Source organism: Poromitra crassiceps (assembly GCF_964638095.1).
Source record: "Poromitra crassiceps genome assembly, chromosome: 12".
In the NCBI taxonomy this organism is placed as follows: domain Eukaryota; kingdom Metazoa; phylum Chordata; class Actinopteri; order Beryciformes; family Melamphaidae; genus Poromitra; species Poromitra crassiceps.
The window spans coordinates 22,549,124-22,574,754 of record NC_139632.1 but is presented as its reverse complement, the minus strand read 5'-3'; the positions used below and the strand labels follow the sequence as shown (position 1 = coordinate 22,574,754).

Sequence of the window (25,631 nt, the reverse complement as noted above, 5' to 3'; positions counted from 1 at the left end):
TATTAAAATGCTGACAACATCCTTATTACCCTGAAGCCAAATGTCATTAATGAGAAATAACTGCTAATAGAGTCAATGACTTGGAATCAAAACCTTCATCAGGGCATGCACACTACAGTTTTATTTATTTTTTAAATATGATATAGCGGTTTATAACCATTATTCAAAAATAAACAGTGACTTATTTTGCACAATATCCTGCATCACTTCAATTAACACTACCAAATGTTTTTCAGCTATTAGACTTCTGTGAAATATATAGATAACTGAATAACAGAGTTGGTTATTTGTAAACAGTTAAGTTATTTAAATGTAAGAAAGAGATTGTTTTCGTTGTTTGTTTAAACTTTAGTGTTCATTATCAAGTATTCATAGATAAATGTTCTGTAAAATTGTTCCAATTCTTCTTATTTCCAATTTGCAGGTCTGTGGAACAATTGGTTAAATATGTAATGATGTGATAACAAAAATAATACTTTACTTTTTAGTGAAAAATAAGAAATTACCTAAATCCTTTTGCACATTAGATTATATTACTAGAGAGACATACAATATAATCCATGCTACACCAGAGTAAAAAAAAGTAACAATTGAAAATTCTGACAACCTTGTTGATCTGCATTAAAATACAAGTGATAGTACTAAGGGCAGAGCAAAATAGGTGTAGGTGGGTTATATCTGAAGTAGATATCAAATATATTTTGCTAATATTTTTGGTTGTTTTTTTAATTTTTATGCCTTTTTTAACAACGATACTTTCTGGACTGCACTACACACTTTCCCTGCTCTATTACAACTTCGGCCTGCTATTAAATAGAGACTTCATGTTGAAGCTCTCATTGAATTATAAATGGTAACTCAAAGCCTCAGCAACACATGCATGCACAGACAACCACTCGTGTGTACACACACACACACACACACACACACACACACACACACACACACACACACACACACACACACACACACACACACACACACACACACACACAGTAACAACCTAATGCCAATGAATAGAAAGATCTGTCATTGACTTTCTGAGAGGGTCGCTGAGGTCACTGCTGTGTAGGCTATTCAGGAGCTGAGGAGGAAGTAACAGTGCAAATGACAGATGTTAATTAATCAGATCACCGGCAAGCTGCAACTACGGTTTAGATCAGGGATACTCGACCTGCTTTGCTCGGGGGCCACTTCTGCAAAATAACAGGAGGCCAGGGGCCTAGTTTTTTGCAGGTGCCATTTGGAGTTTAGTCTGACAATTTTGTGCACACAGGATAGTTACTAGTTTTTATTAGGAGCTCTGTGTGTGTGTGTGTGTGTGTGTGTGTGTGTGTGTGTGTGTGTGTGTGTGTGTGTGTGTGTGTGTGTGTGTGTGTGTGTGTGTGTGTGTGTGTGTGTGTGTGTGTGTGTGTGTGTGTGTGTGTGTGTGTGTGTGTGTCAACCTCTCTCTCTGATCCATTGTAAGTAAAAAGGAGATGTGTAGGAGTACAGGCGATCAAACAAGGGAAGAGAGAAGACCACCGTCTTGACCTGAGCCACACTCTGAGCTTAATTGACTGGACTGAGCTTAATTGACTGCATGACACAGCTGCAGGTGTGGTGCCTTCAAATGCAATCGGAAATAATAACTGCAGTGTTAACTAATATGAAAGGGAGCAAGCGACCATCAAACTAAACAAACAAAGCTTATAATGAAATATAGGCAGTTATTACACAACAAAGTATGGGCTTTCTAACAGTAAGCTAGAAGTTGCTTAAATTATACTTAATTCTATTCTATTCTATTCTATTCTCAGGAAAATTAAGAAAAATTTCACCGCCTGCTCTGACCCATATTCACAAATCTGGGAGGGACAGATATTCCTTTTACAGTATTAACTAAGCTATGTTGAAAAATAAAGGTGTATCATGCCTGGAATCTTTTTGGTATGAATGTTTCACCTTTTGGCTTTCAAGAGTTGACATACTATTTGACTTGAAGCAAATCTAACTCATTTATAATTCCCTACCACTGGTTGAATGTTGAGACTGCCCTCTTGTGTCTTTTTGGGGGTAATGACAAAAATGTGTGTGGAGTGATCCGTCAGTGAATCTGGCAAGCGAGACTTGTATAATGTCTGACTCGCAAGACCATTAAAGGTACGCCCACATTTCCTTGTGTGATTTGGACAACTTCAGCGGTAGTCTCGGTTTCCAGACGTTTGTTGAGCGGCGCCAACAGCGCCACCTAAACGGATTAAGACTGAGAGCTGAGTCTACTTCAGGGGGTTAAATAAGACAAAACAAAACAGCTGCTTCCAGGTACGCCTCTGTCTTGCAGTCAGACCCTTCTCTCTATGCTTGTGCTTGTGGTTGCTAAGGAAGATTGTTCACAGCAACAGCCCGGCCAGGGGTGGAGACTAGCGCCGGTAGACTGGAGATGATTGACAACTCTACTAACATATTAACGAGCGAGGAAAATGCCAGTGACCAATGAAAATGCAGCAAAGGATCGCTGTAGTTAGATAGAGAGCGCTTAAAAGCAGAAGAATCTCCGCCAGACAGACAGCCACTAAAAACACTAATGGTAAGCTAATTTCAGGCCTATTTGTAGACCGCTAACGTTAGCTGGTTACGTTAGTTAGAGACCCGCTTCACTTTAGCTTGCATGCAAATATTTTATGCAGGGTGTTCTTGCCCGCCCATTAAGCTACAAATGAACGTTAACAACATTAGCTATCCTGCTAGTAGTCAGCATCATCACAGCCCGTCCAAGCAAGATACAGTTCTGTCTGACACAAGTGACAGCATAACGCTAGCTAAAGGGTTGACACGATATAATTATTTAGCAGCAGCTAGATGAAATTAGTGCCACCTGTAGTATCCATCTACTGTAGCCATTCGCTTCAAGTGGGGGGGGAAAAATCATTTATAGAGACTGGAGCATAGCTTTGCAATATGTTGCTTGATCTCTTTCAAGACCCAGCATGAGGATCCAGTCATTCCAGTAACATGGACAAGTACGAAAAGGTGAAGAAGATTGGAGAAGGGTCATTTGGAAAGGCCATCCTTGTCAAATTCAAGGAAGATGGACACCAATACGTCATCAAGGAGATTGGCATATCTAGGGTAAGCCCATACATAAACATCTTCTAGTCTCGGCGAGGTTATTGATGTTTCACTCATGATATAGCCTAACGTAATCTCCCTTTTACATTTTCTCACATTTCTCTGCCCTCTTCTTTTGACAGATGTCCAATAAAGAGAGGCAGGAATCTCGAAAAGAAGTTGCTGTTCTTGCCAACATGAGCCATCCCAACATTGTTCAGTACAGGGAGTCTTTTGAAGGTAATCACGCCCCCAAGATCTCAGTTACTAACTTAATAAAGAGCCACAGAGATGAGCTAATGCAATGTCATATCCTGCCACTGTACATGGAAATGTTTTCCTGCTGTGTCTATCTTAAGCCTCATATTAACTCTTTTTAGAGGGGGGATGTCTATATATTGTGATGGACTACTGTGAGGGTGGAGATCTCTTCAAGAAGATCAACTCTCAGAAAGGAGTACTTTTCTCAGAAACGCAAGTAAGCCACTAATTCCTGGAGCCATGGTAGCATTAAAACAATCACAGATGTTGAGGATATGGCCTTGAGGGTAAAATAGATTATACCATGTTGATAGAATTGATAATCTTATCTGATGCTATTCCTGTCTGTGCTACTTCCCTTCCTTTGAATATATATGTATATGGACTCCTCTGATGTTTCTATATTTTATCCTTGGCTTGTGAAGCCACCAGGATTATTATTGGGTGAACAGTGGAACCTGATAATGTAGATTGTGGCTTCACTCTCTTTCCTAGATCCTGGATTGGTTTGTGCAGATTTGCCTGGCACTGAAGCATGTCCATGATCGAAAGATCCTCCACAGAGACATCAAATCACAGGTATAGTTCTGTGCCCTGCAAACTATTGCCTTAGAGATGATACATTGTTTGTATGCCATGCAGTGCCTTGTAAAATTGACACTGTGTCATTTCAAACTTCCTGCTTAGAACATATTTCTGACAAAAGATGGGACCATACAGCTTGGGGACTTTGGAATTGCAAGGGTGCTGAATAGGTATGTCAAATCACAGATTAATAGATACACATATCTATAATGATGGTTCTCAAAGTGGGGTCCAGGGACCAGGAGGGCGGACTGGAAAAAATCATTCAGGCCAGGAAATATAGCCTGTGTGGGCAGTGGTGGCCCAATGGTTAGAGAAGCGAGCTTGTGACCGGAAGGTCGTCGGTTCAATCCCCGGGACCGGCAGGATAAATCTGGGTGGGGAAAGTGAAAAGGCAGCGCTTGCCCCTCCCTCATTACCACCACTGAGGTGCCCTTGAGCAAGGCCCTTAACCCCAACTGCTCCAGTGGAGCTGATCAGTGGCCAGCAGATCATGACTGCGGTTGTACTGGTCAGCTTCCAGGTATGAATGTGTGTGTGAATGTGAACAGGGCACTCCTGAAAAAGAGAGCATTGCTCTCAGTGAGACTCCCCCCGTATAAATAAAGGTAAAAAAAAAAAAAAAAAAGCGTGAAATAGCCACAGTCAAGCCACTTTTTAAGAGGGGGTCTAGTCTAGGGGTCCTCCTAGCAAATTTTTAGTTTCAAACACTTCATTTCCTGCATTGTGGTGATTTATTATACACCTGCAGGCCACTTAGCAGGCTAGGACACCAGGGAAACTCCCTATGGCCAGTCTGGGCCCGAGGGACCCCCAGGAATCCGGGGTTCCATGGGGTCCCCAGCCAAAAGGGAATAATTTATTTATTTTCACTATGATTCCATCCATAAGTAACACAATGACAGAATGTATGAGTATTTTGGTCATGGGTTTCATACACTTTCTGTAATAAAACATACAAAAGCAAAACCTTTTAAAATGGGGGGTCCATGATCTAATTTGTGTCAGCTTAGGGGGGGGAGTTTGAGAACCACTGATCATATAAAACTACCGCTCTGTAGTAATAAAGCTTACCATGGTAGAATTGGCTGACTTTCTTTCCTCATTTTTCAGCACTGTAGAGCTGGCAAGAACATGCATAGGAACGCCGTATTACCTATCACCTGAGATCTGTGAAAATAAACCCTACAACAACAAAAGGTACTAACTTGGTCATCTGGGGTGACTCTGTTGGGTTACCATGATTTGTGTGTGTGTGTGTGTGTGTGTGTGTGTGTGTGTGTATTAATAATTGATAGTGACCCAGGTGACACTGCCACACTCTCTTTCTGAGTCATGCAAGATCATGATGGTACATGTAGTTGTGTCATTGTGATGGCTGTTGAGATGATGTAAATGTATCATGTCTCCTCTTTATTGAGTGAACTAGCTGATGTGTATCCATAGCAGGAAGCTAGTATCGATTCCCTCATCAGCTATTTTAAATATGCATGTAATCTAATCCACCTAGTTAGATCACTCTCAAATTAACTGCACTGAGCAGCTTCACAAGATGCAGTCTGCAGGTTTCTAAACAATGTTGTCTATTTCTCTCCATTCTATGGCAAGAGAAAAGACAAGGCTCCCCAATGACTGTTGATTCGTTACTGAATGAATGTAAATCTACCCCAGAACCTATCCTGGCCTGTCCATTTGTAATGCTGTCTCCCCTCACTTTCCCCGACTTGCCTCCTTCTGCAGTGATGTTTGGGCCCTGGGGTGTGTCCTATATGAAATGTGCACTCTTAAGCATGCAGTAAGTATCCTTTGCATGAGTGGTTTACTAATAATTAATGTAGGTTCAGTGTGTGTCTTCAGCAACGTTACAGTGCTCTTTGATATTGCCATATTGCCTTTGATGTCTACCATGTAGAATGCATGGCAATCTGAGTTTGTTTCAGAGAACTGATCATGTCAAATCTACACCATCAAATCTTTTGATCTTGTCGAATTGCTCTCAATTATACTTTTCTATGTGTTATAATGGCATACCACACCTGTTTCTTCTCAGTTTGAGGCTGGCAACATGAAGAACCTGGTTCTGAAGATCATCCGTGGCTCGTACCCTCCTGTGTCGGTCCACTACTCCCAAGACTTGCGCTCTCTCTTGGGACAGCTATTCAGGCGCAGCCCCAGAGAGAGGCCCTCGGTCTGCAGTATACTGGACAAACCTTTCCTCTGCCGTAGGATAGAAAGGTTCCTCACACCACAGGTAAAACACACAGCTACCGTAGTTGTCCTTGATGCAGTAGAAAGTTACGCCTCAAACACACCAGCTGCGAAAGTCCCGCCAAGCGTAAATTCAGCTCGAGCAGGAGCCAGCCAGTCTTGGACCAACTTCCTGCCTGGCTTGACACAATCACTCGCGCCACGGCTCATGCAAAAAGACCAGGCGGCGGAACTGGCGCTGCCGGGTCGGAACGGTCAAGTTCAGTTTATTATTCTAAACTGTCTAGACCAGGGGTGGCCAAACTACGGCCCGCGGGCCAACTGCGGCCCACTGCCTGTTTTTAAGTGGCCCGCCATGAATTTAGAAAAAAAAAAAAATGTTTTGCTAAAAACATTTTTCTGTTTTAAACGGAAAACGAAAACGGTAAGAAAAATAAACAGCAAAACAAAAACAAACAAAAATGATTCCCTCCATTTTGTTTTTTCAATTTAAAACCATTGAAAATGGGTTATACTTGAGTACCCTGACCTGGTCTATTTATAAAAAAAAAAGAAATACTGAATGAATGTTTAATACTAATGTTATGTTAAATCATCTCTGTCTTAACCTGTTGGCACAGGAAAAGTAAATTTGAAAACATACAGAAATACCCATTGTAATAGGTGAGCACATCAATAAACTATGTATCATATATTTATTTAGCTAGAAATTAAATTTTTGAGAAAGGGTTTTCTGGTCAATTTTTTTTGCCGCGACAACTGCAGCGCTTAATATTGTTTGGCCCGTGACTCCTTATATTTTTCTGTATGCGGCCCACAACCCAAAAAGTTTGGCCACCCCTGGTCTAGACTGTTAGTCTAATCTGTTAACAAGCTCAGCAAAATGAAACTGGCTGCACTTCCAGGTGCTTTGTGGGTATTCACGGCGCTTTGGCGTCTGGTGGGTTTGCACCGTTACATACTGTGTTCGGTAAAAACATTTTGTTCTTCTTCTCCTCATCCCAGATCATTGCTCAGGAATTCAGCCATAGCTTTCTTCACAAGCAGCCTAAAGCGGGTGTGGCACAGGGGTCACCAGGTAAGCAAACTCATTTGCTGACCATGTTGGCTGCTGAAATTGACATATAGGTTAGACATATGCAATGTCACCATTTAAAATGTAGTGCCTCTTCTACAGTATATGCCCTGAGGGATAATGTCACATTTCTCACATGGTGGTGTAGTGTTATTGTTATTAAGGCCCAAATGCACTGGAACAAATAAATGGACACATACTTTTTGACACTTCAATGGCTTAATGCAGACATGAGGTTTGTACCGTCGGCAGCACTGGTTCCTGTATTTCACCCATGCAATGAGATACTGTAGCAATACCATATCCTATTTGCTTCAGAGCAATGAAATATGTTCCTGACATGTTGTACAGTTTGTGTTTTATATTGGCAGGGAGTAGTTTTCTCCACAGAGCTGAACACCCGTATGCTGCTAGCAAGCTTAATTACCTGCTTAGTTCCCAATAATTGTATCGCTCTTCTTAGTAATGTCCCGCCGAAAGCTAACAAAAACACCTGTTTTGGTCGGTTGGCTTTTCAAAATTGAACCATGTTGACAGCAAGCATTTTAAGGTGGTTTGGCACTTGATGCTTTTAGTGCCCTATGGATCATTTCAACTATTTGACCCAAGAGAGGGGCAAAAAACCAGCACTCAAAATAAATCCTTTTGGGTTGTTTTATTTACCTTCAAGCAGATTGACAATGAACGTTTCGGCGTGAGCCTTCTTCAGCATTGTCAATCTTCTTCAATGCTGAAGAAGGCTCACGCCGAAACGTTCATTGTCAATCTGCTTGAAGGTAAATAAAACAACCCAAAAGGATTTATTTTGAGTGCTGGTTTTTTGCCCCTCTCTTATTATTTTTTGCGCCGTGCACCGTAACTTTTTGAAACTTTTGAGAGTGCTCACCAGTCGTGACTTCCAGTCACTGACTATTTGGACAACTATTTGACCCAACACACACCAGTGCATTTCTGCCATTATTCATATTAGTATTACAAAGTGCACTCAAACCAAATGAACAAAAGAAACATAACGACTTAAATACGTTTTCTTTTTTTTTTCTTTTTCTTTACAACGTGTGTGACTAGCCAAGCGTCCTGCCCCTGCATCCATACCTCTTGCCCCATCCCAGAAGATTACCAAACCAGCCAGCAAATACGGAGTGCCTTTAACTGTCAAGAAGGTGTCAGATGGAGCCAAGAAGCCTGCGGAGAAGAAACCAGCTGTAAAACAGAAACCGGTTAGTAAGGTATTGAGGAGAGATCAGCCACCTTGACTTTCAACCTTCACTCATGCCGTGTGTGTGTGTGTATGCGTGATTGCGTGTGTGTGTGTGCGCAACAGAGCGCTGTCTGATGTCGAAGTCCTAGTCCGGCATGTCGGAGGCCTCTCCCATCTGTGTGTGAGTGTGTGTTTTGACATCAGTCTGTGTTCGTAACCTTACGTCTGAACCCCAGTGTCATATGTTGCTCAGGCCCCTCTTCCAGCAGCCCCCCAGAGAAGAGTGAGTCGAGTGGAGGAAGAGAGGAAAAAACACGAGGTACAGCTGAGAGCCCCGCATAACTTCTACGAACTGTCGGATCCCCCTGCCCTTTCTTTCCACATGTCCTCCCATGTGAAGCTCCCTTCCTCCCAGCATCCTTACTTAGCTTTTCTCCCTCTCGTTTACGTTTGGTCGCTGCCACCTCCTGTTTTTCTCTCCTGGCCCGTTTGGAGTGTTCTGCCTCATTTAGCTTTCTCCTTCAACTAACCCAGAGACTAATTGATTTCCCTCCTCGCCTCCTCGCCTACCTGTTCAACGACTGAGCCGTCCTGCCTCCTGCCTCAAAGCAGGTGCCATTGGGGTCAAGCCATTTGATTGAAAGCTTTTCGCCTTGTGTTGCAGGATGTCATGAGAAAGAAAAGGATGGAGCTGATGGAGAAACAAAGGGAGCAGGTGGGTGCATTGATCTTGAAGTCCCTGTGTGAGGTTTCTGTGAGGAATCTTGCCTTGAGCTGTCTTCTGATGTCTCTTTTTCAGATGTTGCTCTTGAAAGAGGGGCAAATGAAGAGACGTGAAAAGGAACTGGTGGGTAGTAAATGTACATTATATGCAGTTTGAGTGTAGTTCTTTCTTACATTATGTCATTGCGATTGGTGAAGCCTTTGAAAGTTGTGCTATGTCACCACCTAACATTGAAGTGCTATGAACTTTGACCTCTGACTTCTAGATCAATCGTATAAACCAAGCTCGAGAGCAGGGCTGGAAGCATGTCTTGAGTTCTAGTGGAGGCAGCAGCCCGGAGCGTAAGGTATGCTATGCCCTCTTTCTCATTTTATATCCGAATATGTCACGGACTGCCTCTTGTACATTACTGCAACTTAAAGTAGTCCCATGTTTTATTGATTGCATCAAGGGTCACAGGTCAATTATATTCCATTAATATAATACAGCTCCTCCTACTCCAGCTCACAAAACACTTTTGTCTTTTAAACTCAGTGTTTTAGAGGTGGTGGCCAGGGGGCAGCAGCTGCTGGTCCTTGCCCCGTCCCAGGCGCAGTCCAGGGTCCTGCCCCAGTGCCCAGCAGGGGCATATATGAACACTACCACGTTGCTCTGGACCAGATGGCCAAGCCACAGCCTAAGGAGGCCAGCAGGGATGGATCCTCTACAGGAACGGACAGCCCTATCTGGTAGGTTCAGATATCATCACCACCACCCCCCATAATTCAGGTCTGTTAAATGTCTCGTTCTTCTGACGCCGTTGCCTCTGTGTGTGTAAGGGGTGTACCTGCTGCTGCTGGCCCAGTGCTACCTAATGGACCTGCCTGGTTGCCACACCCCGATGCTGTCAAGAGAGAACTCCAGAGGCTGCAGGATGTTTCTAAACGAGCCCATGTTAGCAGGTCAGTGAAGTAGCCATCCCACTAATCAGTATTCTGAGCTTGACCCCCACACTTCACTGTGAAAAGTAGTTGTGTAGTAGTGTGTTGATTATTGCCATATTCTTTTTTTTTTTTTTTTAAGGCAACGTGGTCAGATGGCTGCTGAACGGGCCTACCAGGTGGAGGAGTTTTTACAGCGTAAGAGAGAAGCCATGATTAACAAAGTCCGCGCTGAGGGACAGCTGGTACGTAGTGTATAACTGATGCTTTTTTAAAGGCTAGTGTATGTTGTATTAAGTTCTGGTGAAATAGCTTTGAGTTAGCCCTGTTATTACAATACATAGCCCTTTTCATCACAAGGATTATGCCCCCTTGCAGACTGGGGATATTTTCTTTTTTATGGAATGAGATTCAAAGGCTATGTTCACACAGCCATCCTTAGTGCTTGAATCTGACTTGACGCTCACATCTGATTTTTTTGAGTGGCTGTTCACGCAGACTTTTTTACAAGTGGCCCATATCTGACTCCAGTGTGAACAGATAACGGACATGAAGTGACCCGCATGCGCAGAAGAACAACAATAACGTCACACGCAGCGCACTGCTGTTCTACGTAAACCCGGAAGAAGACAGCAGTAAACATGGCGGTAGCTGACAATGTTGTTTCATCTGTTGTTCACGGTTGAATTTCAATGCCCGCCAGCGCAGAATAGTGACGAATGTCGCTCTGGAATTACGTAAAAGTCACATTGAAGTGGTGGACGCTGCCAGGAAATTTTTGGATATTGAAGACATTTCGGGAGATGACTTGACGAAAACGCTGAATGAAGCGTTCGCTTCGGCCTAGACGACTGGTCTGGGGCACAGTATGGATATTGGGGTGAATGGGTCCTTTTTTGTGGACACTTTTTATTGATATTGTATTTGCACTATAGTTTTATCAATACAGTAGGTGGCGGTAATGCACCATTTAAGGATGCCAACTGCCATAAAACTCAACAGAAGAAGAAGAAGTCACATTGAAGCATTAAGTCAGATATGGGCCAGATGTCTGTTCACACCGGAGTCACTTTCAAAAACATCAGATTCGAATCTGATGTTTTACCACATTTGAAAGTAGCCCAGGTCGTCTTTAAAAAAGTCACTTTCAATGTGACTTGTACTGTTCACACAGTCATGAAAAAGACTGATCTGAGTCACTTAGGGGGGAAAAGATTAGATTCAAGCACTAAGGACGGCTGTGTGAACTTAGCCAAAGTGACACTGGTGTATGAGTATCTCTTGCACATATTATGACTGAATCATAAGACATTTTGGTTTAAAATCTCCTGGCCCAAACTCATGAGCCTTGTGCCAGTTGGATATCCGGGCTGCATCCTTCTAAAGTGTGATTGAATTGAACGGTAAACAGGGGGCCCGGCAAAACTTGACAGCCACCTATGGAAGCAGGGCAGTTTCGGGTCGGTGCAGAAGGCCCAAAGCCAACAAAGAGGAGGAGGTAGGAGCCCAGCATCAGGCCAGCCCCACACTCCACCTGATCCTCACCCACAGCACCCCTGGTTTGGCTTGTCTTCTTCATTTGTGTCTGCGCCGCACTCCCTTCAGACACGCCCATAATGCCACCCAGCAGCTCAAACCCATGCCCACTCGTCGCTCAATGTGCTGTGCGTGACAAGTGTGTGTGTGTCTGTCTGTGCATGACGTGACGTGTGTGTGTGTGTGTGTGTGTGTGTGTGTGTGTCTGTCTGTGTGTGACGTGTGTGTGTGTGTGTGTGTGAGAGAGAGAGAGAGCTGATCCACTATTTATTTGGCGTCCCGGAAATGGCTGCTGCTGTTCACAACAATCAATATCATTGTTTATGTTTGGATGTTGTGTATTTTTGACCCATTTCAAATAACCACACTGGCTGTTTTGAGTTCTTTAACTACTGTACAACTTTTTGCTTTGAAGGGAAAACATTTTTTATTGCACTGTTAATTGCAAAGTTGTTGTTTTTGCTGTGTGTGTGTGTGTGCGCGCGCGCGCGCGCGTCCTATGTTACATGTATGTCCCTGTACCATGTCCTATGTAACATGTATGTCCCTGTACTCAGGAGTACTTGGCAAGGCTGAGGCAGATCCGACTGCAGAACTTTAATGAGCGGCAGCAGATCAAAGCTCGACTCAGAGGGGAGAAGGTACGTTCCTCCACTCTTCTCATCTGAGAGCATCCTTGATAAAAAGGATTTCAGTTCTTCTCTTGACGTCTTGTCTCTTGGTGGTTGTTGTGTTTCAGTGTGACAGTGATGGTTCAGACAGCCAGGAGTCCAGTGAGGAGGCAGAGGTCAGAAGAAAGAAGATTGAGGTTTTGAAAGTGAGTCTGACTCTGCCTTTGGAAACTCAAGTATCACGTTTTACAGTACTCAGTGGTTCTCAAACTTTTTGGGCTTCACTACCTTTCCCTGATTTCTGAATCCAAGTACCCCCTTTACCCGACATTTTGCTTAGAAAACTGCAAGAGAAAACGATATATGATATGATATGACTTGATCGATTCAATGAATGAAGGATAACCCACCTTTTGAACACTATAACATTCATTCGTCTTTGTCTGTTTGTAATGTATACTTACCAGGCCCAAGCAAATGCCCGTGCTGCTGTGCTGAAAGAGCAACTGGAGAAGAAGAGGAGAGAAGCTCACGAGAGAGAGAAGAGAGCGTGGGATGACCATGTAAGTCCTAATGTTCTTTCATTCTTAGTTTCACCCTGCCAGTCCTTAGTCATTCTTTCCTTAACCATACTGGTGCCCTACTAAGTGTAACTAGTGCTGAAAGGATTACTCTATTAAATGATTAGTTTGCCTTCCTGCCTGATTGATTGGTTGATTGATTTGTCATTTATCAAGTAAAATACTAATAATATAACAAAGTAATATACCAAACATTTGCTGATAAATCTACACAAAATTCACAAATTCTTGACATTTTATAGACTAAACGATTAATCGATCAATCCCCCACACAATAAAAACAATTGGATAATGAAAATAATCCTTCGTTGCAGCCCTAGGTGTAACCTAATCGTGGTTGTTGTGTGTTGTGGAAGCTTGCAGTTCGGGGGCTGAAGGCTGGTGTAGCAGCAGATGCAGCAGCATCAGTAGCCATAGCATCTACCTCTGAGACTCCTCCTCCACAGCCCAGCCCCTCTCAGCCAGAACCAGCTGCTAAAGCTCTAGTCCTGCCTGCATCTAAACCCTCCACCCCAGCCATATCCATGACTGCTGCTCTGAAGGATGTTGGCGCAGTCAGTATAAATTTACATCCTCCATCGCAATATGTGTTTGAGTTTGTACTGCTTTTTATACCAATTTTGTGTTGTTTGCTTGACAGATTTCTCTCATTAAAGACAATTTGTCCAAACCAGAGACTGCTATGGTGATCCAGGTGAGTTCATCAGTAGTTGATAATAATTTATTGCAGCAAGAGACCTAACAAGAGAGCAGTGGACAGAGCAGACAGCGTCAGTCCTTAAAAGATAATACTGCTTTAAATGTTTCTTATATTAGAGTGAGAAAAAGCAGATTCTGCGCAGACTTAACGAGAATCTAAAAGCCCAGAGCCCAGTGGAGGAGGACTCCGGTCCATCGCCTGAGGGCTCGGCTCCCCCTCCTGCCCAACAGAACCAGTCTGTCACAGAGAAGCGGCCGGCTTCAGGAGGAGACAGGAAGAAGTGGGAAGCTGCAGAACCGCCCGTCCTTTGTTTGGCTCAGCAAACCTTAGAGGAGACCTACATCACTACGGCTGGTGAGTTGCGCCTTCACAGAACCAAGCTTACTCCACATCTTAACAGAACTGCACACTGGAGTGACTTAACTGTGACTGTATTACCTTCACAGAACAAAGCTTACTATACATATTGACAGAATCGCACACTGGAATGACTTAGCTGTGACTGTATTAGCCAACAACGCGAACCTGGTGATGAAGCTACAGGCGAAATGCGTTGTTTGCTAATAAAAGCCGCAGAAAAGTCATGTAGATCTTTGTGTGTGTGTGTGTGTGTGTGTGTGTGTGTGTGTGTGAGAGAATACATACGAATGTGTGCTCTTGCCTGAATGGACTTGTCTGAAACGTCTGAAAACGTTTTTGCAGGAAGTTATGGTGAAGAAAAAAGTTTGCCCCCAATGTGTTTCTCTGCAGCGGATTTAGTGTCTCCATCTTCTGCTGGAGACAGGAAGAAATGGGAGGCAGGAGTGCCGCTCTCTGTAGCCCAACAAACTCTAGAGGAAACCTGCATCAGGACCGCCGGTGAGTTACATTGTCCCCGAGTGAGAACATACTTGTAGACTCGATGAAAATTACTATCCTTTGACACGTGTGTGTGTGTGTGTGTGTGTGTGTGTGATATCTCAGAGCAGACAGTGGGCGAAGTCATTCGGATGGGACAGGTAGAGGTTCTTCGGAAGGCGTGGAGGAGGAGTCCAGACTCTCAAGTGCTGAGAGTCCTCCAGGAGGCGGAGCTTCAGCCTCTCACCCAGCTGCTCGACATCAGCATGTGTGAGGGTGAGATCTCCAGCCCTGGTTAGTCAAACTTTACTCACCATCCAGACCCATTTAGTATCATTTGTATATGGTTAAACTAGGCATCTCGCACGTTTGATTGTGCGTAATTATCGCGCGCACGTGTGTGTGTGTGTGTGTGTGTGTGTAGCAGGCTGTTGAAAACGGCTGGGGTAGTCAGTGACCATATTGTGGGTACCATCAGTTACTCTACACGTGTCAATATATGGTGCATGGAGAAATGAAAAACCGCTTTGTTAAACGGTTTCATTTTCAGTGTTTATTGCATTGTTTTATTTAAAGCTTCAGTAGGCAATATTATTTCATTATAATTTTGTTTGAGGTGGTCTGAACCAAAACAACCAATCAGGGTTAGCTAGAACGTAACTGGCCAATCGCAGCACACAAACAAGTAATTTGGATTCTACTCTATGTTGCTATGGTGTACATTTCATTGAGGATGTTGTTTAAAATGGCATACTGCAGCTTTAAGTGAATGAATTGATCATTAGATAATGAAGCAGATAATTCATCCCTGTTACTGATGTCCCCATATTTCCCCAGAAAAGTCTAGACAGACGGCAGCGCCTGAGGTTCTGAGGCCATCGAAAGACGCACTGCCCTCTAAGCCAAGTCCACCTGCTGGAGTTGAGAGCGCCGAGGTTCAGAAGGAGAGTGCACCTGCAACAGAAGTCTCAGATCAGAAACGGTCTGTGGCAGGTGCAGCAGAAAGTCTAACACTGGCCCCCGACCTCACTGACACTCAGGGTGAGTATGTCACTCGACATTGACAACACCGACATTAACCAGATGTTTCAACTGATGTGCTCGCTGTGCAACACCATCACATCTGGCCTGAACACTTGCAGATCCATCAGACTTGGAGTCAATGGTTTTGGAAGAGTGTCCAAAGCAGGCCTCACATCCCCCAGGTGGAGTACAGCAGGCATGGGCGCAACAGGTCCAGCAGCCAGCGTGAGTCCAGACTACTGGTCATCTTTTCATGAACAAAATTGAAAATCCCCACTCAAAGGAATTAGGGGTGCACCGATCGATCTGCACGCAATCTGTATCGGCCGATTTGGACCTCAAATATGTGATCTGCTGTTTCCGATATTCCTTTAATTTTGCCGATCGCATAGCCGATCATGCTGCACGTGAGAAACATGAGGCAGCCCATTTTCATGTCTTCAATGTCTATCGTTTAACTTTCATATTGTGCTCTAACGTTTATATCATTGTGTTGCAAAGCACACGCTTTGCTTTCGTCAGTGTACTCACCTCCATGCACACACCGCACCAGACTGTCAACACACCCCTTGCGTCTTTGAATCACACAAATCAGCTGGTGATTAGAGCAGACTCAGCAGAGAGAAATTACCTCCAGTCCTCCCGCCTACCGAGGCATTTGCATGCTGTTAAATCCGTGTGTATTAAAGTCCCAGATTAACGTGGTAGTCGGGGTAGTGCACGCGCACACACAGACAATTTCCACGCAAGCATTGATGTTCCCGCGGGCACTTTGAAGGAAGCGAAAGTGTGCTGCTATGTGGATGTGCGCTCCATTCAGACGGATGCGCTAATTAATGCCACTACTCAGATGGAGTTTAGCTCGTGTGTAGCTTGTGATTCTGTTGTTTCTCCCGTCATGTAACCCTGTCACCATTATGTAGATCGCACTCATAGTGCTGCTAATTATAACACTGTAACTCGGCCTCGATGGGCGGGTCGTTTTGATGTTCGTTCGATGCGGATCCCAATGTATGACGGTTATTGTGCATAACCCCGGTTCTATGAGTGGGAGCTCTTTGGCTTTAGTCATGGTTCAAGACTGGTGTTTAAGAGTAACTGACTTACAGTTTACCTAATTATCATTTATATATTATTAGTTGTTAATTATCACTATAATTGGCCTATATAACAGCAAGCTTGGTTACTGACCTGTTTGTATATTTTATTGCCTCCTTTTTCCAGACCACACACAATCCTACTATTCCTGTCATAATGCTGTAAAAAGCCTATACTGCTGTACTGTACTGAAGAGAACTGACAACTAAACGGTTGAACTCCCATCTGTCTCATGTTGGCAGTTTCCTTTAGCCTACAAAATATAAAATAAATATATATATATATATCGGTGATCGGTAATCGGTAATCGGTGATCGGTCGATGATCGGTTGGGCAGATATTTCTCATAGGTGATCGGCAATCGGTGATCGGTGGCAAAAAACGTGATCGGTGCACCCCTAAAAGGAATAGTTGACCCCAAAATGTAAATTCAGTAGCTACTCAGCTAGTCAGTCAAATGCTACCATGTAAATGTTTGTAGAGCTAAAGTGTGTTTCACTTTTAGGCCACCGGAGGGCATAACAAGACAAGCAGAGACCAAGGAGGTTGAGAAGAGTGAAGAGAAACAAACAGAATCCTCCGGTGAGATGAGTGTGGTAGATGCTAAGAACTGCTTTCTTGAGGATTGTGTATTATGTTGTATGATTGTGTGTGGTGTGAAAGTGTCTTTAGCTAGTGGTTCTCAAATCAGGGGTCATGATCATTTTGACAAGATGATTTAATTAATCATTTGAAATTCACTGCATTTATGGGATAGGGAAAAAAGCATACGGTATTTCTACTGTACGTATTTATTATCATTTGTAGGTTTTCTGTAATTTCTGCTTTTTTTTTATTGTGAAGTACTGAGTTGTTTTCATCCTCAAGGCCTCTGATAATCACATAAGACGACCTGAACATGGAAAACCTCTGTGTGTATGTGTGTACTGTTCTCTCTGCATATGTAGCCTGAGTAGGCATCACTTCGTTTTAAGGGGTCGTAAGCCAAAAGGTTTGAGAAGCACTGTCTGAACCTGCCTCCCTCCCTCAGGTGTGGCGCCCTGCGAGGAGCCGCTGTTTCTGAAGTTGTGTTCCCCGGCCCACCGACGCACTGCTGCTCTGGCCATGCTCTCAGCCCAGTCCTCTCTGGACGAGTCGTCGTCGTCTCTGGCCTCTCGCTCACGCTCAGTCTCACCTCTCCGCTCCAAACACCACAACGCCCTCCTCATCGGCCTCTCTACGGGCATGTTCGACGCCAACAACCCAAAGGTGAATGTCGGTGGAGCGTGAACTAAAAACTAAAAGTTCACTTCCTAGTAGTTGTACAATGAAGTAACACCTCTTGTTTTGAGCTTCTAATGGTTATCGTCTAATCTACTGTAATGGATGAATATTACAGTAAGTGCAGTAAAAGCCATGCAGAATATGTGACCCATGATAATAGTGGATATTACAGTGATGTGGAGAACAGCTGTTTCTAGGGAGGAAATGCACACTTGTCCATCTGTCTGGTGTAATGTACAGACTTGTGCCTGGTGTAATGTACAGACTTGTGCCTGGTGTAATGTAGAGACTTGTGTCTGGTGTAATGTACAGACTTGTGTCTGGTGTAATGTAGAGACTTGTGTCTGATGTAATGTAGAGACTTGTGCCTGGTGTAATGTAGAGACTTGTGCCTGGTGTAATGTAGAGACTTGTGCCTGGTGTAATGTAGAGACTTGTGTCTGATGTAATGTAGAGACTTGTGTCTGGTGTAATGTAGAGACTTGTGTCTGATGTAATGTAGAGACTTGTGTCTGGTGTAATGTAGAGACTTGTGTCTGGTGTAATGTACAGACTTGTGTCTGATGTAATGTAGAGACTTGTGTCTGGTGTAATGTAGAGACTTGTGTCTGATGTAATGTAGAGACTTGTGTCTGGTGTAATGTAGAGACTTGTGTCTGATGTAATGTAGAGACTTGTGTCTGGTGTAATGTAGAGACTTGTGTCTGGTGTAATGTAGAGACTTGTGTCTGGTGTAATGTAGAGACTTGTGTCTGGTGTAATGTAGAGACTTGTGTCTGATGTAATGTAGAGACTTGTGTCTGATGTAATGTAGAGACTTGTGTCTGGTGTAATGTAGAGACTTGTGTCTGATGTAATGTAGAGACTTGTGTCTGATGTAATGTAGAGACTTGTGTCTGGTGTAATGTAGAGACTTGTGTCTGGTGTAATGTAGAGACTTGTGTCTGGTGTAATGTAGAGACTTGTGGGTGTATTTTTAGGTAGTCTTTCAGTCTTCTTTAATGAGGGCTCTGGAATGGAGCCAGGGTTATTCATCACTAGTGGACCTGCAGTGGGTCTGAGAGGCGAGAAAGAGCATCCATCATCCTACATCTTCCATAACCTCCATCAGGGACACTGAGATGTGCAGAACTGGGCTCAACATTATTTATCTATTCTGTACATGGAGAACCTTTAACAGCTACAGCTGTGCCTGAATAGTGTTACTAATGAAATCTCTGCGTCACCATACCAGAGGGCATTCCACTGGCCTCTCCATTGCTCTCTCTTGTGCAGATATACACACACACACACACACACACACACTCAAACTCTCTCACACAGACATCCACACAAGTTTCTCCACAAGAAGTGGTAGTTGCAATTTGTTTGAACATAGTCACAACTGGAACCATGTAATTGACAAGGCTTTTGTTTTGATTGGTTCCCGTCTTGCCCGTCAAAACATCTTGTCTGTCTGTGTGTGTGTGTGTGTGTGTGTGTGTGTGTGTGTGTGTGTAGATGCTGCGGACATGCTCTCTGCCAGACCTCAGTCGTGTCTTCAGCTCTCAGCAGGACTCTGCCATGTGTAGAGAGGCTGTTGTTGCCCCGGACAACAACCTGGAAGTAGAGGACCTGGAAGCAGCTAAAGATGAGGATCAGTCAGAGACTGAGGAGTAAGACAAACACACAAAAACAAACTCTCTGAAGCTAAGTGCATGCACGTTGCACCTTCAAGTGCCCCATTGTATGAATTTGGCAACTTTGAAGTACTTGTACAATGGAGAGCTATACTTGAGTGTCAGGTTAAATGTGTACTTGTTCATTTTGACACCATATAATAATTTGGAAAAGGTTGCTGCCTGAAATTCCTCGGGTAATATTTCAAAAGCATAAATGATTCTATTGTCATAAAACAAGCAGCAGCAGTCTTCAGATGACTCATAGTTTGAACGTGCCGTACTTTCATGCGTTCAAAATGATTGATGGCATGAAAGTACGGCACATCACAAATTCAAATGGCTGATGTTTCAATTTGCAATAAAACTCCTTAAATACAGCCAAGGGGCGGCGATTATACACAGCAGTGTGTAATCAGAGTGTGCTCTGTTCCCAGTGCGTATGAGGATGAAGACCTGCAGGAGCTCAGGGCCTCCATGGAGAGGCTGCTGCAAGAGGAGGAAGACTTGACTACGAGCCCTCCAGACGATGAAGCAGGAGACTTTAATGGAAACCCTGCAGGGGGTGAAGAGCAAGAGCCTTTCAACAGGGTAGCTGCTGAGGAGGATGAGCCTCATCAGATGGCTGTAGATGATGAGGAGGAGGATGATGAGGAGGAGGAGGAGGAATGCTCCAATGGAAGTCCTGCTGATGAAGACCCTGGGGAGCTGCTTACCAATGGAGTGGGGGAAGAGCACCACAGCAGTACCAGCCAGCTCAATGAAGAATGGCAGTCAGGTAAGATGGCTGCTGGAGGTAGCAGTGCTGCAAGTGTGAGATCATTACAATTATAAAATTAGTGTAATGCCAAAGTACATTAAGGAAAACATAATGCAGAACAAGGTGTGTTCTTATTGAACAATAATGCACCTCTGCCTTGACTGGTGCCAGCTGATGCTTGCATGAAATAAAATGTTATTACAACTCAATTCAGATTGACATTCTGAGGTATGTGCATTTCTGAAAAACGAAGCACTCATCTTATTCTACAGTCAAGATGTGCAGTACATTTTGTTGACTTCTAATCAAAGGAACTAGCTATACGTTGTACCAAAAAGATGTTACTGTAGACAAGTACTCAGTTAACTTAAGTTGGATACAAGGAAGAATTTCTGATATTACTTCAGTCATTCAGAGAGGACAAAACGGCCATTTTACTGGATTTGTTTATGTTGCTATGGTTGCAGACCTGCTGAACTGTTTTTGGCAGAAGCTTGTACATTTCTTAAACTTGTAATGAAATAATTCCATCAAACTATTACCAAGTGATTCATATATTATTAGGAAGCCATGTAATAAGCATGTTAATATTTCAAAATAAGCCACATCAGGGCGACCAAGACACCGATGTGAAGCGTAATAGTACCGTAATCCCACTGCACTGTAGATGGCAGTGAAGAGGAGCAGGGAGGAGAGGTCGAGCATCATGACAGCATCTTCAGCCGCCTGGAAGAGCTCCGCTTCAACCTGGAGCAGCAGATGGGCTTTGAGAAGTTCATTGAGGCCTACAATAAGATTAAGGTATGGAATGTTGCTCATTCTCTCCCTCTAAAACTGTGAGGTTGTCCATGCTTCATGGTAGAACATAAGACTCACTTCACACATTGCCTTGTGTTTGTTGTTGATGCTGAAGGCTATACATGAAGATGAAGATGAGAATATTGACCTGGGCTCCAGTTTAGTCTTGAACATTTTGGGAACTGAGCACCAGCATCTGTATCCCAACATCCTTCACCTGGTGATGGCAGATGGGGCCTACCAAGAAGGTTAGTGTTAATACTTGGTTGTTAGTTAATTGTAGGTAGTTTTGTCTTTTTTTATCGTTTTCCATTGTGTCCCTGAAGAGCACGCTGCCCTTCTGTTTAATTTGAATCATACCATAATCACCGGTTTGGTTTGTTCTATTCATCGGTTTCCCTCAACACTCTTTTCTCCTCACTTGTGTAAACCGCAGGAATGCACGTGTTCCTCTTCTGTGTTCTGTTCGGCAGCTGAGCAGTTTTCCCAGAGCAGAGAGCTGTGTGTGAGAGCAGTTTAATCTAATCTGCCAAATCCTATTGTCTCGCCCCCACGGCTTTACCCAGTCACGTAGGGACTAAGTCACAGCTTTACCCAGTCACCTAGGGACTAAGTCACAGCTTTACCCAGTCACCTAGGGACTAAGTCACAGCTTTACCCAGTCACCTAGGGACTAAGTCACAGCTTTACCCAGTCACCTAGGGACTAAGTCACGGCTTTACCCAGTCACCTAGGGACTAAGTCACAGCTTTACCCAGTCACCTAGGGACTAAGTCACAGCTTTACCCAGTCACCTAGGGACTATGTAGATGTGCAACACAGCCTTAAACCTGTCTGTCTGAGCCCACTTGCGCTGTGCCAAGTCAGCTGTCAGGCGAGGGCCATAGCGGATAAGAGGGCAGGAAGAGGAGTCTGATAGGTTTCCCTCAGGGCAGCAGCAGTCTGCAGATAAATTCTCTCTTTCGCTCAACTAGGATGGAATGGATGATGTAAAAGTCTAATTTCTCTCTCGAGGACCCTTCTCAGGATTTCTAAAACATGCAGCTATGATTCACATTCATTCAGCAGTTGGCATTAACAGTGGGTACATTTGATGTTTGTGTGGCCATTATCAGAGAACAAACCCATGTATTCTAGTTTTGCTTAGACTTGCTATAGACTTCTGTCAGGCCAACAAAGTATGTGTGAATATTGCAGTAAAAAGCATGACTTCTTTAAGTTTAGACCAACTTATTTTTCTTCCGGCGTAAACCATCCCAAGTCTGAGGGGACTTGGCCAATTCTGATGCTGCTGATGTTATTTTTGTAAACTTTTGTGTTGCATGCCACCCAACATTTATGTTTCATGGGTGACCTATACGAAGACTCCATCAACACAGCTAAATAAAGCCAGGCTGACTGCAAAAGCCTAGGCTTAAACTTAACGCCAACTCCCACTTAAACCTTAAGTTGTTCCACTAACTGAATCAACCATGTATTCTTGACGCTAACTGCAGTCAGACTTGCATAGCCTCACTTTGTGCTCGCACCCACGGTACATAAGAAGCCCAGATGAGTCGAGTGTTGAAAAGACGATACAATGTTGCAAAAAGAAAAAGTCAAATCGACAGTAATGTTCTTCTCATCAGCCACACAAACGCTGCTGAATGAATGATACGAGAAATGAATGAACAAAGTGAGGAAGATTACAGACAGACGGTGAAGCCAATGATTGCTAGCCAATCAGAGTAGGGCAGGTCCCCCCCTTTTTTTTTACCTTTATTGATTATGGGGAGTTTTGCTGCAAGCAACCTCGTGTTCTTTTCAACTCTTTTTATGTTCATAGAAACATATAGATGATACCTTTTATTATCACTGACTGTACGAGTAGGCTATGATGTTTCATGTGGCGCAAGCCTGTGAGTGAAAATGTATTGAAGTTTTCTGCCATTACAAGCCTATACATGCCTACTGAAGGATTAAACCTATGAAAAATAATATAAACACTATAAACACAGAATAGATTATTGCACTTGAAAAAGACCCCCCCTTCCCCAATGCATATGGTAACATAGGTGGGGTGGGGGTAAATAGAGAAACAGTCATAGTGGTTGTTAAATAAGAAAAATAACCATTGAGCACCGCTCAACAACGGTTATGAGAGACTGTTAGAGTGCTAGATGAAAAGCATAATACATCTATCTTACTACAGTTACATACACATGAGAATACAAGACACAACAAGAAGTTGTGCTTCTGGGCTCTGTTGTGCCAAAAAGGCATCATGTAACTCATAAAATTTCAAAACCCTGTGTGAGATCCCAGAAAAGAAATCCGACTGAATGTCAGATTGATTGATTTTGGAGACGGTGAAAGTGGTGAAACATGATTTTTCATTAGTTTGTTATTACATGATGTGAGTGAAAATACACCTGATAGAACCGTCTTTAGGGAGTCTGTTCTGCCCGTCGGATATTCTTTGACACAAAGCTAAACTAAGCTTGACAGTTAGCCTGCTACAGAGCAGGCTAATTCTGAGGCATAAGTTACCATGGTTACTGACCGGGGATTCAGAAGATAATCCAGGTTGATGGAATGGAACGCTCACTTAAATGAGCCAGGCTTTTCCTTTAGCCGGCTTGATGGAATCCGCCCAGGATCAATGTTTACTGCCTGTTTCTGCAATTTTGCAGTCTTTTAGCTCCTCTTCCATCACTTCTGATTAGCAGACATGATGTGACCATTGACCTCTGGGGTCTTTCTGTGCTGCAAGCACTCTGGCTGCTGTCTATCTAATGAATTATCTCTGCTCTCTCTCTTACACACTCTGTCCCTCTCTCACTCCCTCTCTATCCAATGAATGATCTCTCTCTCTCTCTCCCTCTTAGATAATGATGAATAGTGTTTTGTGCAATGAAGCCGCTGGCAGCTATGACAATCTGCTAGCCATCTGATGTCTTCCCGTGACGACCGTCATGCGACAGGAGGATCTATGCATGAAGTGTCGCAGCCACGCATCGAACAGTGTTTCAGGCACACTTGCATGATGAGTAACTAGTACACTTAAGGCTGTATTTCGTACTTTGACTATCAGCACCTGTCACTGTTTTCTAACCAATCTTCATACATTACAAAAGTGCATTATCAAATACGTGTTCTTATTAACCAAAGTTAACTTCATGGTTTTGTGTCATATATATATATATATATATACGATATATGATTGTATGTGTTCATCAATTGCTGAAACACATGTATTGTCACGTTTGTTGATCGCATAAACCCTGTTCTGTGTTTCGTGGTTCGTTCAGAGTCCACAGTAGCATTTCATTCCATGGCAACATTTTTGTGGGCAGAGATCTGATCCCCTCAGGTGCTCATTCTAATTCAGAGGGTGGTGTCACACACTCACCATAGCTTCAAAAGATCAACCAGGTCAACCTCAACACATTTATTATGATCACACAAAACCAGTTGAACCTCCTTTTCTTGCCATTTTTTCACCTGACAAATAGTTATCTGACCCCCCCCCCACACACACACACACACACACACACACACACACACTTCCTACGGATTCAGTTAATCCAAATTAGTTCAAAGGAAGGTGACATTATTTTTGCGTGAGAATGGTGTGTGTTGCCATGGTACTGTAGCAAGACTGCCGCACATCAGTGTCGCCGGGTCAGATTGGTATTCTGCCCACCGAATTGTACAGGTGAAGAAAGCAATGGCATAGTTCATATTTGATAATTAAGTAAATATTGTAAATCTTTATATGAAATAAACACTTTTTTTTTAAGAACCTGAAGTTTTATATTTGCTTTTTCTTTCTGTATTGGTGCCAGGTGAACTTTAATGTGTGTTAAATTGGCTCAGCTTCAATCTGGGCACCCAGAGTCTCAGTCTGACAACTAAGAAGACGCTGGGACAGACGGCCGATATTGTGGGATTTCCGGTGTAGAGTGGATGTCCACGCCAAGACTTCCGCTTCCTTGCACCACGTTTATTGTCCATATTGTCCATATGACATTTTAGCTAATACAGTAATAATAATAAATGGCTGCATATGAGACGTCATCTGACTGTAAACATTGACGGAGGTTTCGGGATGTCAGCTCTACACCGGAAACCCCAAAATATCGACCCTCTGTCTCAGTCTTATTAGTCCTCAGACTGACTGGGTTCCCAGATTGACTCAGCATTGGCATATTGATTCATGCAAATTAGCTGCTGATTTCAAATTGTGTGTGTATGTTTTTCATTGGTTACTATAAGTGTGGTGTCCTCTGGTAACTACACAAGAGTATTTTCATCCTATACCCTTCAAATGACCACTCAGCCCTCTAGCTGTTCTGTCAGCTAGCAAGTTTTATGTCATTATGTCGTTTCCCTCCCTTTGGTTTAATATAAGCAGAGCTTCCAATGCTCCAACACTATCTCTGATTTAGGATGGGATGTGTGCATTCCCTCTGAGTTCGACCATGACCAAAGAATGACTGTAGCATTCCTCCCATAAGAACAGCTGACGGTGTTACAGTGGCTTTACAGACCCCTTCTCTTGAGGGTCCATGTTAATAAATGATGTTGCTACTTTCATGACTTGCATACTAACTGTAGAACTTGAAGAATTCCTGGTTGCTTCCCTCTATATCCTGCCTTCATCCAGGTTATAATGCAGAGCCAGAGAGGACCAGCACCTACTGCTGTTACCTGCTGTAGC

The 25,631-nt window shown here is 43.4% G+C and overlaps 1 protein-coding gene across 2 annotated transcripts; it reads left to right on the top strand.

Moving 5' to 3' along the window:
* Nucleotides 1–2,534: 2,534 nt before the first annotated feature.
* Nucleotides 2,535–24,691, top strand: nek1 (NIMA-related kinase 1). Of its 2 annotated transcripts, none has more exons than XM_083647968.1 (35): nt 2,535–2,569; nt 2,963–3,111; nt 3,234–3,330; nt 3,471–3,568; nt 3,847–3,930; nt 4,039–4,106; nt 5,050–5,136; nt 5,677–5,731; nt 5,987–6,187; nt 7,150–7,222; nt 8,288–8,439; nt 8,674–8,739; nt 9,085–9,135; nt 9,220–9,267; nt 9,410–9,490; nt 9,679–9,872; nt 9,963–10,085; nt 10,207–10,309; nt 12,158–12,241; nt 12,340–12,417; nt 12,679–12,774; nt 13,239–13,346; nt 13,433–13,486; nt 13,609–13,846; nt 14,243–14,350; nt 14,456–14,623; nt 15,167–15,370; nt 15,472–15,577; nt 16,956–17,032; nt 17,481–17,698; nt 19,214–19,368; nt 19,809–20,149; nt 20,799–20,932; nt 21,045–21,177; nt 23,797–24,691. In XM_083647968.1, exons 2-35 carry the CDS (start codon nt 2,995–2,997, stop codon nt 23,808–23,810), a joined length of 4,014 nt encoding a protein of 1,337 aa, XP_083504094.1. In that variant the 5' UTR covers nt 2,535–2,569; nt 2,963–2,994; the 3' UTR covers nt 23,811–24,691. The 2 variants fall into 2 exon arrangements, with proteins under 2 accessions (XP_083504094.1, XP_083504093.1); XM_083647967.1 differs by having other exon boundaries at nt 13,149–13,346.
* Nucleotides 24,692–25,631: the final 940 nt, after the last annotated feature.